Raw genomic sequence first — 13041 nt, forward strand, 5'->3', positions numbered from 1 at the left:
TAATTCCGTTGTATTTGTTACAATAAGATCATTTGTTCTCTCTCTCTCTCTCTCTCTCTCTCTCTCTCTCTCTCATATTTCCTCTCAGTGTTTGTACATTTGTATTTTTCATTCTTAATTTTTCACTTACTGTCCAGCTGTTGTGTATCAAATCTCTCTCTCTCTCTCTCTCTCTCTCTCACACACACACACACACACACACACACACACACACAAAGAGAATGGGAAGCAATGGCTGTTTTTACGGCATGAATAAGTCAAGTATTTGAAGTAGGAGAGGAACAGTTCTGGAGGAGTTATGAGCCCACAGACCGTTGTCTTATTTAAATGAAGTTATTTATTTAAATTATTTAAACAACACACGACTAGAAGAGTACAGTAGCTACCGAGAGGCGTGAAGGACAGCATCTTTCATGATACAGAACTGGGTTGCCAAGAAGAGAAGGGCGCCGCAGGTCATTTTTCGAGCAATCACAGAGTACGTCAATCACTGGTTGCCTTGGTAGCATTTTACGTCATGGCTCCCAACCCAGTCCCTGCTCCATGAGCCTGTGAGCGGGGGGGAAACCCCGTCGATCTCAGTGAAACAGGCAGTGTGAAAGTCAGCTGTGCAGGCGCAAGAACTCAAATTCCAGACTCAGGTTGGTCAGTTAAAATTATATTAATTTTAACAACCGTCGACATGGTAATTCGTTAGTCAGCAAAACTGTCGAGTTTTTCTCTGTCATCAGAAATTAATATAATTTTACATTAATTGCTTTGATATACACTTGGACAGTATCCATTTCTGTTCTGCATGTGTGTGATGCTTCTGGGCTTTTGTGTGTGTAGACAGCAAACAAGACAGTGTAACACAATCAAGCAAACTGAAATTAGTTGAAACCGACTGACAAACGGAGTCTGTTACTGCACGTCATGTCCGGAATATTTTTTGAATGGGTTGTTCTCTCAGTCATTTTTGTCATGATGAATACTTTATTTTGTATGATGTTAGTTAACATCTTTCAACTGCAACTTGGCAGTCACCTTTGGTTATTGTATGAGACAATAGTCGATAAGATGGTTAGCTTCACCCATACCACCAGTGGTAAATTGACGGAATGTCCCTTTTCCGGAAAAGTCAGATCTTTTCGAGTATGAAATACTTTCTGAATGAGAAACATTTGTCTTTGAATGAAACGCGGTTTTGAATACTTTTTCCCGCATTGTGTATTCTCCTCTTGAATATTACACAAACTACACAATACTTTTTTAATTGATCAAAAATTAGGGCGTGCACTGTTGTAACCTAGCGACAACGGTGGATACCAAGTTACCGTTTACTACGTTCAGAAGCGCGATCAATAAATACGAGTTGGTTGGCTCTTGCCGAAGGTTTTGTTCGTTTTCCCTGTCTGCTTGCTGACTTTAACAATAAGGGTGATATAAGGACCATGGTGCCCGGGATTATAAACGACACGGTTCGCTGGTCAGTAGACTAGTACCTGCCAAGTAGCACCCGCGCTGCAAGTCACGAGGAGTACAGCAACAGAACCGAATTAACGTGACAAATTACATTTGTTAGAATAGTTAAAGCCTTTAATTTCCCTGGTTTGCCGTCTTTTACAAAGATTGTGCTTGGTTAGACGTAACCGTTAATCATAAAACTTCAGGTGCAAGTCGTAGCATACCAGACGAATCGCATGGTGCACACGCAGGTGGAGGTAGGGTGTGGTAGACTAGTCATATCCGCATATTTCATTTGAACGCTACAACTGAGCCGCATTCCCAGATCATCGTTTGCAAACCAACACCGATTTTACCCCCCTTCTACCAATGAGTAAATGTATTAAAAGTTGCTTATTAAGGACAATCATCTGTGTCTCGTTGATTGAAGTCTCTTTGAAATTGTTTATAGCTCTTGCCAGCAAACCGTGGAAAAACAGCTATTGATTCTATGTGCGAGAAGGTGACAAAGCCCATGGGTTTCTCTAAGTTGGGTCCAGAGTATTGATTTTCCTCTGGAGCGGACGTAGGCTAGTTTTCTGTTTCACCCTTTTGGTTGACAGCATTACCCGGTTTGAGCTCTCCCACAACTGCTCTGACGGATGATGCTGACATGTCAGAACTACCCACAGGGTGTGTCACGCCCGGTTTGAAAATTAAGCACCATTAAATAGAACTTCTCAAAATTCACACTCAAAGGCTTCATACAATTCAGAACGGAAATGTTATTTTAAATGTGACTATCGCCGTCTGATCTTTTGTTGCGCTTTCAGATTTGAGCAACAATGGATAAGAGTGAGATGGTGCAGAAGGCCAAGCTCGCAGAGCAGGCTGAGCGGTATGATGATATGGCGGCGTCCATGAAGGCCGTGACAGAGCTGGGAGAGGAGTTGTCCAATGAGGAACGTAACCTCCTGTCTGTCGCCTACAAGAACGTGGTGGGCGCCCGGCGTTCTTCCTGGAGGGTCGTCTCCAGTATCGAGCAGAAAACCGAAGGGAGCGACAAGCAACAGATGGCCAAGGAGTACCGGGAAAAGATTGAGAAAGAACTGAAAGAGATTTGCAACGATGTGCTGGTAAGGTCTGAAGGGATCGTTCGCTATGCTTTCATAGTCATTGTGGCCCAGTTCAGATTTAGACTTCAGACAATGTGGAAAATAAAGGTGGAAGAGATTGTAATGAGTTGACGTAGGGTTAAATACATGGTGGACTCACCGTGAGACCAGCCAGACATGGAAATGTGGAGATACTAGGATCTTACCGATTCTCGTTGAGTTTGTGAAATTCCTCCAAGGTGTCAGTTTATGATTACTTCCCTAGGCCTCCTACAATAGAAAGCTTACCGATGATTCACATTTTCTGTAGCCGATCGTTTAGGGTTTGCAATTTAGGGATGGTTAAGAGAAGGTGCCAACGGAGCATATTTTTCTCTTATTTGTATAGAAGATATTATGCTCTTTATTTGTCTGAAGTTGTTTGTTGGTATCTCAAGGCGTTTGCCATCATCTACGGTCACATCCCTGGTGCCAAAGCCAGTCAACAAAAGGGCCCATTGATGAGCTGAGCTGCCAGTGTGGCTCTCCCCTTGTTGATCTGATTGGACTTAGAGAGACACAGCAGTGGGTCAAGTGGGTTCGTTCCGAAACAGAAATTGAAAAGTGACACCCCCCCCCCCCCCCCCCCCCCCCCTTGTCAGAGTGTAGTTCAGAACACAGATCCCTCTCCTCTCCTGAGGGTTTTTTTTTTTAATTTTGCCTGTGTAGGACATGGTCTAATGGAGATGTGGCATGTGTGTTTTTCATCCCAGGATCTTGACTGTGCCTCTTCATTATGTAATTAGTAAGACTATGTAGTCTTAGTAATAAGTCATAGAAGTTGGAATAAATACACTGTCAAAAATGGTTTCTTCTCTAACCCATGCAGTATTTAATTTTCATTGCCAATCAAAGGATGTTTCATCCAGAAACACAAAATCAAGCACATCTATTTCATCTTCAGCCTCAACCATTTTCTGTACAGTCTGAAAATGATTCGTCTTACAAATGCCTCTGTTCAGGTATCATATCTGTACGTAGTGTTAAATGGCTTTAATGAGGAGAGAGGTGCAGGTTTATTATCTGCTAGAGTGAGTCACCCAAGCTCTAATCCTTTAGTCCTCCAGGCTGAGCCACTGTTCTGGGCCTCTGACCTTCAGAAACCCTGCAGTAGAGCTAAAGGTCATTCGCTGTGTTAGCGGAGGTCACTCCATTCTCACCGCCCATGCTCTGTTGAACCGGGGCCCCCTCCTCTTCCTGCTTTCTTTGCGAGCAGGCCTACTCTGCCGCTTCCCCCTAACAAAGTGCACATAAACACATCATGTCCCATTTTGGACACCGGTCATTTGCATGGCGCTCATGACGATGACGATGGAGCCCGAACAGGTAGAGGCTGTTGCGAGTGCCATTAAACAATATTGGAAGGAGTTGTGGGGCAGCATACTTGGCATGTTCCTGTGCCCAGCCATGCCCAGGCTAGCCATGCCAAGACATAGGATGCCTGCCCCCCCTTTTTTTTTTTTTTTCCCACCGATATTTTTTCACGCCTGTTGGTGCCGTGCCAAAAGATACCGTTAGCCATCTTCTTATTAAAGAGTGTACGAAAGTGTGAGAAGGTGCTTGCCCCAGCTGATTAGGAGTTCCAGAACATTAGAGAGAAGTCTTGTTGGGGTGGGAGAGTCACAAGGCAGTCGGTTTAGCTGCTGGCATGGCCTTTTGACTAGAGCTTCCCCTGCACTTTATGTCAGCCCTCAGTTTTGCCATTACATAAGTATTCAAATGCAGATCAACTAAGGACAAAGGGCAGATGTTGTACGGTGACTTTTGCTTTTCCTTCTAAACAAACGTCCCCAGCTTCATTGACCGACTTTATTTTAGTTCTGCAATTGACAAGAGGCCCCAGAACCCAACAAATAATGAACTTTTCATTTCGTGGTGACAGTTAATACATTCATCCTTCCCTAAACATACACACACACACACACACTCACACATTTAGAGGGGCGCGTTGGTTCTGGTCAAGAGTGTGCGATTTGACATTGTTATAACTTTTATCTCTGGCCTAGAGATGTCCTGATATCTTATTTGAATATGTGAGGCCTTCATTGTTTAGTTTATGGAAATGGAAACAGAACCCCCAGCCTGTGTTATACGCTGTTTCCAGTGGAAGACAGTTACATCATCTGTGTGACAGGAGAAGGAAGCAAATTGAGAGAAGACTGTAGGCTCTCTTTTTGCCACAGATGAGCTGATCAGTTTATCTGATGTACTATACCGTCCATGTCTGTGATGGAGTCAACGTGAGATTATGCCTCTGCTTGCCTCCATTTCTGTGTGTGTGTGTGTGTGTGTGTACAAACTACTGCAAAACAGTACCCTTTTATGCTGTCAGTAAGCTTTGAGTGTATGGAACAGACAGCTACTACGCATATTACCCGCTGTATGGATTAAGTCAGGGGATGCCGTCCTGTTCTGTTTGTTCTGGGCACGTAAAGCCCTTTGAGACTTTAAACAGTGATATTGGGCTCTAAATAAACTTGAACTTAACTTAAAGTTGAACTTGCACTACTGCATCTTCTTTCCTCTGAGCGGAGGTCGTGCAGTTTTACATAAAACGGAGATTTTTTTGAGGAACATTTGGCAAGTTTTATTTTGTGAGTCTGTGAGAGGACCTCGAACTAAATATCTGTGATTGTCCTTTTTTGTTTGTTTTGTTTTGGGTTTTTTTTTTTTTTTTTGGTCTACAGGGTCTCCTAGACAAATATCTCATCCCTAGTTCCACTCCTGCTGAGAGCAAGGTGTTCTATCTGAAAATGAAAGGAGATTATTACCGTTACCTGGCAGAAGTGGCCACAGGAGACGACAAAACCGGTAAGAACTCCAGTCCACCCCCCCCCCCCCTCTCAGCACCAAGTAAACGCACCCCAGGACTCCCATTCTTAGTTCCATAAACCCTGTTTTATTAGCCACCTTAACGCTACAAACACGCATCTCTCGCATGCGGTTAGGCACGCAGTATGTAAGAGTGCACGCAAACAGAAGGATGCAATGCTCTAAATTTTTTTTTTTTTTTTTTATACTCGACTGAGACGGTTCCAGGTTTGAGAGGGTGCATAAGCAGTGCAGCGTTTTTTTGGGGGGTTTTTTTTGCCCTTGGAGCATTGCATATGAAACTATTATGTCAGGCAAGTTTCGTTCTGCTGTCTGAGCTTGCCACTTAGCTTCTGCTCATGCACAGCAGAGAAGTTTTGCCCTGGCTTATGAAGTATGACCAGTCCCATTCTGTTAGAGTGTCGGAATGTACTGATTATTAATTACAAAACAGATGAACGGTTGACAGGACAAAGCAAAACAAAAATGGCTCCGTTCTCATAATGCTTTCTATCACTACACACACACACACTACCTTAATATCTGCCATGGTCGCCGCATTCTCATAATGCTTTCTATAACTGCGCACACACACTACCTTAATATCTGCCATGGTCGCCACATTCTCATAATGCTTTCTATAACTGCGCACACACACTACCTTAACGTCTGCCGTGGTCGCCACGGTACATGTTACGTTATGCTCAGTAGCATGTGAACAAGAGCACCAACAACCTCTGGCTTTGTCACTTAAAATAGCAGCTCTCCTCGTCGTAGGCCAGCTTGTGGTTTGTCACTTTAAGCATGCTGTGAAACTGAGAGTAAAGGCGCAGCTTCCCTCTGTCTACGCTGCTGACCATGACACACACACGTATAGAAACACACACACACACACGCACGCACAGTCACACTCCCCTCAAAACCGAGAGTCGCGTGCTTCCGACAGAGTCAGGGAGACAGGTCCTAGCATGTGCTCTCCCCACCCGCTGATGAATGTATGAATGGGACAGGGCGGGAATTTGCATGTCTTTTTTTTTTTTTTTGAAATATCAGGCAAAGAAAGGTTCAAGACAAAAGGTGGGATTTGTGTTTTGTGAATGTTAAAGTTGTAAAATGTTAATGTTGTTTTTGGTAGATAAACTCATGAATACGTTCCAGTTCCTGTGAGGGCCTCTGGATTTGAGTGTCTGCTAAACAGACCTGATTGTAATTATGAGGCTTCCCATAGTCACATCTTCTCAATAATAGTGTACATCAGTGACCTGGCAACAGGCAGAGTTTTTTTCTTTTTTTTTTTTTCGTCAGACCACACACACACACACTATAGTGATGATACCAAAAAAAACGAGAATCTCAGTACAAAAAAAATTATTGTTTATTTTTGGTTAACCGTAAACAATTATTATTGATGTGATTGCATGCACTCTTCTTAGGGAGCCAGCACTTCACAATGTCTTTTGTAAGGATAGACAGTCTATGTTCTCATGGCTGTTTACCATCCTACCAGATACATAGCCCTTTCCAGCGAACAACATGATTAACTTATTAGATTTTTTTTTTTTTTAACTGAGGTCACCTGATAAGTTTCTAATGGCAAGGTTTCAATGTCCCAAGTCGAAGTGCTTGTCTTGTATTTTTTTTCTTGAATCACTAAACCAGATTATGCTCTTGGGTTAGTACTAACGGGTCATTATAAGCATATGTGAATATTGTATGTAAGCTATATCATATGAATTTTTACCTTGGGGAGATTCCTGCTTCGAATGCAAGGAAGCCGGGGGGCTTGTAGGAGAAGGGGTGATTCTGTAACCCCGGACTCTGACCTACTTCTGTAGCGAAGAGCCTGCTAAGCTGATTGCTGTGGAGATTAATATGACAAACTAACCACTGTATTAATCAGCTGGCCCTATGTTTGTCTCTCTGCTACTACTGTATCGGAACAGTATACACAGCCTTATGTCACTCCCAATGTGGGAAAATGTAATTGTGTTCTCGGATTTTTTGTACCTCTTTTCAAACGGTCCCTGCCTGTTTAGGTCTTCTTATGAAAAATACAAATTATCGTAGTACTGAACATAGCAGAGTAGATGTGTTTCTTTGGAGCTAAACTAGAAAGACTTCACCGTACACACTGGAGCAGTCTGAGGAGAATGTGCGTAGGGCTGAGAAGTGATTGAGGCTGGGAATAGTAGATAGGGTAATAAAGAGTTTAAAGAGTGATATTTAATATCCATGCTTTTATTGATACATCTGAGCTCATCGCTTTAGCGGGAGAGATAAGTTTCATCCCAGTTTAGCTTCATTGCGCGGAGCTCTTTGTAGGTCGACCTGAGTCCATCTGTAAAAGCTGTTACCCGCAAGTCCTAATGGATGCTTTGGGTTATCAGCCGCCTCATCCACTTGGGCTGAGATGCACCCTACGGGGCTCGAAGGATTTAACCCCCCCGCTACGTTTCCATGGCGACATACGCGCATACGCGGGGCTGATCTGTGAGATAATAACCCAAGGCTCTGGTACCCAAGCGTATCGCTTCCCTCAAATCCTCCCCATTGAGCAAGTGGTCTGGATTTCCAATGGCGTAGTTGACTCAGTCCGGCCGGTGACCTACTACTGTCAGAGAGGGAGATAGTCCTTCGAATTGTCGTCATGGAAACGCCAGCACGAGTAGGATGAGGGCTGAGAGGGGACAACTAGCATGCGCGGCGCGCCGGTCGGAGGCATTACGGTTTCTTTGCAAGGATACGAGCTTGAAGCCAGCCGCACAAATGAGTCATATTCACTGGTCATCACTTTCATCCCGGGCGACCGACTGAAACAATGGTGCTCGTTCATCAGAAATTCCAGGCGTAGCCCTCTTCAGACGCTAAGTGTGAAATGGTCTTTACAGAAAAGGGCCCTCCCTCAGCATGCCCCCACGCCCCCGGCCTTTTGAAACATTCATGTGTTTCTGCCTAAGCTGGGATCAGCACAAGCTGCTGCATTCCACTGACTCACAATATGTGTGAAAACAGACAGAGGCGCAGCCTAAAAAGCCCAAACCAAGCTCTGGGTCGCGTCGAAAAATGGCATTGATTCGACTGATGGTAGTAAAGGAGGGAAAATTCACTTGAATGTTCAGGTACTTATCTCTCTCTCTCTCTCTCTCTCTCTCTCTCTCTCTCTCTCTCTCTCTCTCTCTCTCTCTGTCTCTCTCTCTCTCTCTCTCTCTGCCTTCCAAAGCCACCATCAAGCAATCGCAGGAAGCATACCAGGCGGCCTTTGAAATCAGCAAAAATGACATGCAACCCACTCATCCCATCCGCCTGGGCTTAGCCCTGAATTTCTCTGTCTTCTACTACGAGATCCTCAACTCTCCTGAGCAGGCCTGCAAACTGGCCAAGACGGTAAAGTTCACACACACACACACAAATGGTTGGATGGACGATTTCATTAAATAGTTCTTAAATGATCCGTCCTATTTTGTTGTCTCATGGTTTCCAGGCTTTCGACGAGGCAATCGCCGAATTGGACTCGCTAAACGAAGACTCTTACAAAGACAGCACTCTGATCATGCAGCTGCTGAGAGACAATTTGACAGTGAGTTTGATTCCATGTTTCAAAGGGGTTACGGTTTTAGCTCAGGATTCGAACTATTCAAAATCTCTTATCTAATTTTTTTTTGGGGGGGGGGGGGAGTTTGCTTTTGAGTGAGTTAATCTTGTGAGAGACCAGCTTGTGACTCTTTATCCTATGATTCCCTGTAGCTGTGGACCTCAGACAATCAAGGTGACGGCGAGGACACGGAGGAGGGTCGAGAAAACTGAACTCGTCAATCACTCGTTCCAGTCGATCCATCAAGATAAAAAAAAACAAAAAAAAAAAAGAAAGAAAAAAACAAACAAAAAACAACAACACTGAAACCATTGTGGTTCCAGATTCTTTCTCTTTTACTTCTCTCACCAGCCTCTGTCACGTTATGTGTGTATGCGTGTTCAAGTGCTTTGAGTGTTTGATTCTGTCTTTGTGTATATACTTGTGTGTATGTGCACAGAAGAGAGAGAGAGAGAGAGAGAGAGAGATTGTGATTGTATGTGAGTGTGTGTGTTAGTGTGTGTGTGTGTGTGTGTGTGTGTGTGTGTGTGTATGCACACACGCGCACGGCTCAGTTTGGGATGGACGAAAATCATGGCCAGGGAGGGATAGTTTCTGCTGACCTTGGACTTCATCATCAAGCACAACTGAAAGGAGGATGGGAGAATCATGACTTTGAGTACATCAGTTATTTACTGTGTGACCGTTTAAACATATATGAAACATCAGTGAGTCTTTTGGAATCTTATTTTACATGTCTGGGGTTCACCAAGAAGCCAACATAAAACTGTCATGAATCTTTGTGTGTATGAATGAGAGAGTGTATGTGTGTGTGTGTGTGTGTGTGTAAGCGAATGAGAGAGTGTGTGGGACTGTGTATGCATTAATATACATATTGGGTGAGGATTTCAGGGGCCTAGAACTTTCCGGAAGAATCATGGAATAATAAACCAAATCACAGTGTGACAGAGAATTACATTCCATTTTGCATTGTCATCTGCTTAAGTTCATTTTTCACAGTGGATGATGTTCGCCAATTTCATCTCTGTTGACCATATTGTACGAGGTATAGAAAACCTAAGAACAAATCAAAGACTTGACATATGGCTTATACTGTAATACTTTGATAAAAAAAAGAAACTCTTTTGACCTGTAATACTTTTCCATAAGCTTATCTAGTTAGTACTGTTTCTTATTAGGGTTTTTATTTTATGGATTTTTTTTTCCTGTTTGTTTTCTCTTTTTGATATTTGCCTAAAAAATTGCATGTGGCTAAAATAGATAGCAAAGGGAGATGGATGTTGCTATTTGGGCTGGATAGACTTCATGCCTTTGGAATTTTCATACAGAACACCCAGCATACTTGTTACGTAATTGTTATGGGGTGGGTGGGGGGGAGGGATGGTATAATTTCATGTAATTGGAATTAAAATGATAATAATAATAATAATAATAATGATCATTGTCTTGTCTTTGATTTTCATCTTATTTTTATTTGACACGTTCGGGTCCTGTAGGTATGTGCCCTCAACCAGTATGAGCGTGGAGCTGGGAATGGCCACGGCCTCAGTCAGGTGTGGTGGTATTCCTAGTGTTTGCTGAATGTCGGTATCTCTCTCCGATTTAACAAGCAGAGCAGGAAATGGGTCATTTAATCTCAGAGGGAGAAAAAACTGCAGTCATTTATTGAGCATGTGCAGACGCTTAAGACCATGTACTAGATACCAAAGTATAAGCGTTTTTCCTTCAGACAAAGAATTTGTGCTTCACGTAATAGTGGTTCCTTTAGTAACTTTAGATGCTATCATTTTTTACAATAGCTGTCTTTTTTTTGTTGTTGTTTTTTTGTAGATACAATAGCTGTAGGTTTATTTAGGGATACCATGTCGCACAATAACAGGAATGTATGTAAAATACGGAGTTTACACTAGACCTCGATGTGTAAATGACGTGTGTTCTCAGTTCATGTCATGCCAGTATGTCATATGCGTACTCTTCTGTACTTGAGGTTAACAAAAAAGTCCCTTGAAATCGCAATGAAGATAATGACTCAACATTGATCAAGCCTTCTCATGCAGTACCACTAGTACTTATTATAAGCTTGAGTTGAACAAGCTTTTCCCTTTTTTTATGGCCTGCTGTGCTACTTTCAGTCATTTCACCCTTGAATCCTGGCACCTTGATCCAAAAGCACTGTGTGCCAGGAACTCTCGGGAATGTTCTATTACACCGCTCCTGCTGAGTTCGAGTGTGTCTGTGAAGTGCCTTAGCCCCTGACGACAATTCGTGGAACAGTCATAGGTTGCCATAGAGACAAGATGACTTCTAACAACCCAGGGACGCTTTAATGTGGGGGGGGGGGGTGAGTCGTCAGACGGGCAGAGACACCTTTTGTGATACCTGGAGTCACTCACAAAAGCTTTAGGAACAGTGAGAGTCTTTATACAAAGGAATAACAATACACACCTGGACAGGGCAGTTCACGAATATGCCCCAGTCAGAACCCCTTGCAATTCTAAACGTGCATACATCATGCTTTGTTGTCCCAGCATTGAACCTGTATTTAAAACATGATCATCTAGACAGGGTCCAAACGCTTAATGAATTATTTGGGTTCAAGACAAAGGTAATCAACTGATCTCAGGCCTCCTTCACTTGTGTGTTAAGCAGGCCAACTAATCTGACTTTCTTGACCTAAGCAACACACCTCAAAAGCAATAACATACATGGTTCAGCAGATAACTGCCAGTTAGCGCAGTACCCACAGTCTTCAGGAACTTCAGATGAGCAGGAGCCACAATGACTGTGAGACTGGTTTTGAGGTTGTTACTGTGTTTTGTTTTTGTTTTTTTGTTTTTTTCATTTTGTTTTTGTTTTTTAACCGCTTGGCTACAAGTTGTCTGACACATTCTGTGCGGTCTGTTCATTAAAAGATTCGCACAGTCATGACACTTGTGTGGTGTACTTTCAGAATCAGCTTTCAACGCGTGGTCAGTAACTATGTGAAGCAAAAAAAAAAAACGTGGACCGAGAGAAGGACCACAAGTATATATGGCATATCTATTAAAAAGTGACCCCATCCATAGTAAAACTGGTTTCCTTGAGTCTGTACATGGAACCTATAATTGAGTTCATCATGTTTGTTAATGCTCCTTCTATTATTGTAAAGTCTGTGACTCCCCCTAATGGCGGGAGAGCATTTGTCATATAAAATGAATGAAAGATGACCTTGAGTTCACGAAAGATAACACGTAACCTAAATAACACGTTTATCTTGTTCTCAAATGGATTTCGCTTTGGGAAACAATGGCTGAACTTCCAGACACCACTATTACTCATTGAGTAGTGAGCTCAAGATCTTCCCAGTCGTGTTTGAATTCATCAGACTGAAGACCACTTAGCCAGGATCATGTGTTACTTTGAGTAAATCCAGTTTGCCAACTTAAATTTGCGTACAGACAAGATAAGGGGGCCAAGACGTACTTTGATCCTTCTTACTGGTATCACAGATGTATTATTTCCTTTGATCAGAAGTAAGACTCAGTTTAATTCAAGTCATATTCTCCACTGATCAGTTAACAATCATCTGGTTGATGACGCATTCAACACAGTATATGTTGCTGAGTTATGCAAGTATATATATATGTGTGTGTGTGTGTGTGTGTGTATAGATAGATAGATAGATAGATAGATAGATAGATAGATAGATAGATAGATAGATAGATAGATAGTGTATATAAACAAAAATTTATTATCATTTGAACTGGATTATTTTCAATGTCTGCCTTGTATAGCTGTCACACATGCCAAATTGTTGAAAATTATTCAAGAGCACAAATAATTATTCTTGATCGAATTCATAGTATTCTAAAATCTTTAATAAAATTTAACAAAGCACAATTTTTCTATATCACAGTTGGCACCTATTCGTTTGTTTCTACTGCAACTTTTTCCAAGATTAAAAAAATCTGTTTAATTCAGCTTTCTTCCATCGTTGCAACAATATTGAATTATCGGAAAGTCTTTGGGGTTTACATCCAATCAGCATTAAAAATGTTGAATCAACGTTTTGCCACATTA

General features: G+C 42.4%; 1 protein-coding gene across 1 annotated transcript; it reads left to right on the forward strand.

Moving 5' to 3' along the window:
• The first annotated feature begins 579 nt into the window (after positions 1–579).
• ywhaz (tyrosine 3-monooxygenase/tryptophan 5-monooxygenase activation protein, zeta polypeptide) lies at positions 580–9230 on the forward strand. Its single transcript, XM_030788662.1, has 6 exons — positions 580–641; positions 2259–2561; positions 5267–5390; positions 8611–8774; positions 8872–8967; positions 9135–9230. Exons 2-6 carry the CDS (start codon positions 2271–2273, stop codon positions 9192–9194), a joined length of 735 nt encoding a protein of 244 aa, XP_030644522.1. The 5' UTR covers positions 580–641; positions 2259–2270; the 3' UTR covers positions 9195–9230.
• Positions 9231–13041: the final 3811 nt, after the last annotated feature.

The sequence above is a fragment of the Chanos chanos genome, chromosome 12 (assembly GCF_902362185.1).
Source record: "Chanos chanos chromosome 12, fChaCha1.1, whole genome shotgun sequence".
Classification (NCBI taxonomy): Eukaryota; Metazoa; Chordata; class Actinopteri; order Gonorynchiformes; family Chanidae; genus Chanos; species Chanos chanos.

Excerpts from the sequence above, each read along its gene's own strand:
- ywhaz (XM_030788662.1), top strand. The coding sequence starts at position 2,271 with ATGGATAAGAGTGAGATGGTGCAGAAGGCCAAGCTCGCAGAGCAGGCT. Across the intron at positions 2,562-5,266 it reads AGATTTGCAACGATGTGCTG|GGTCTCCTAGACAAATATCT; the intron begins GTAAGGTCTGAA and ends TTTGGTCTACAG. Across the intron at positions 5,391-8,610 it reads CACAGGAGACGACAAAACCG|CCACCATCAAGCAATCGCAG; the intron begins GTAAGAACTCCA and ends TGCCTTCCAAAG.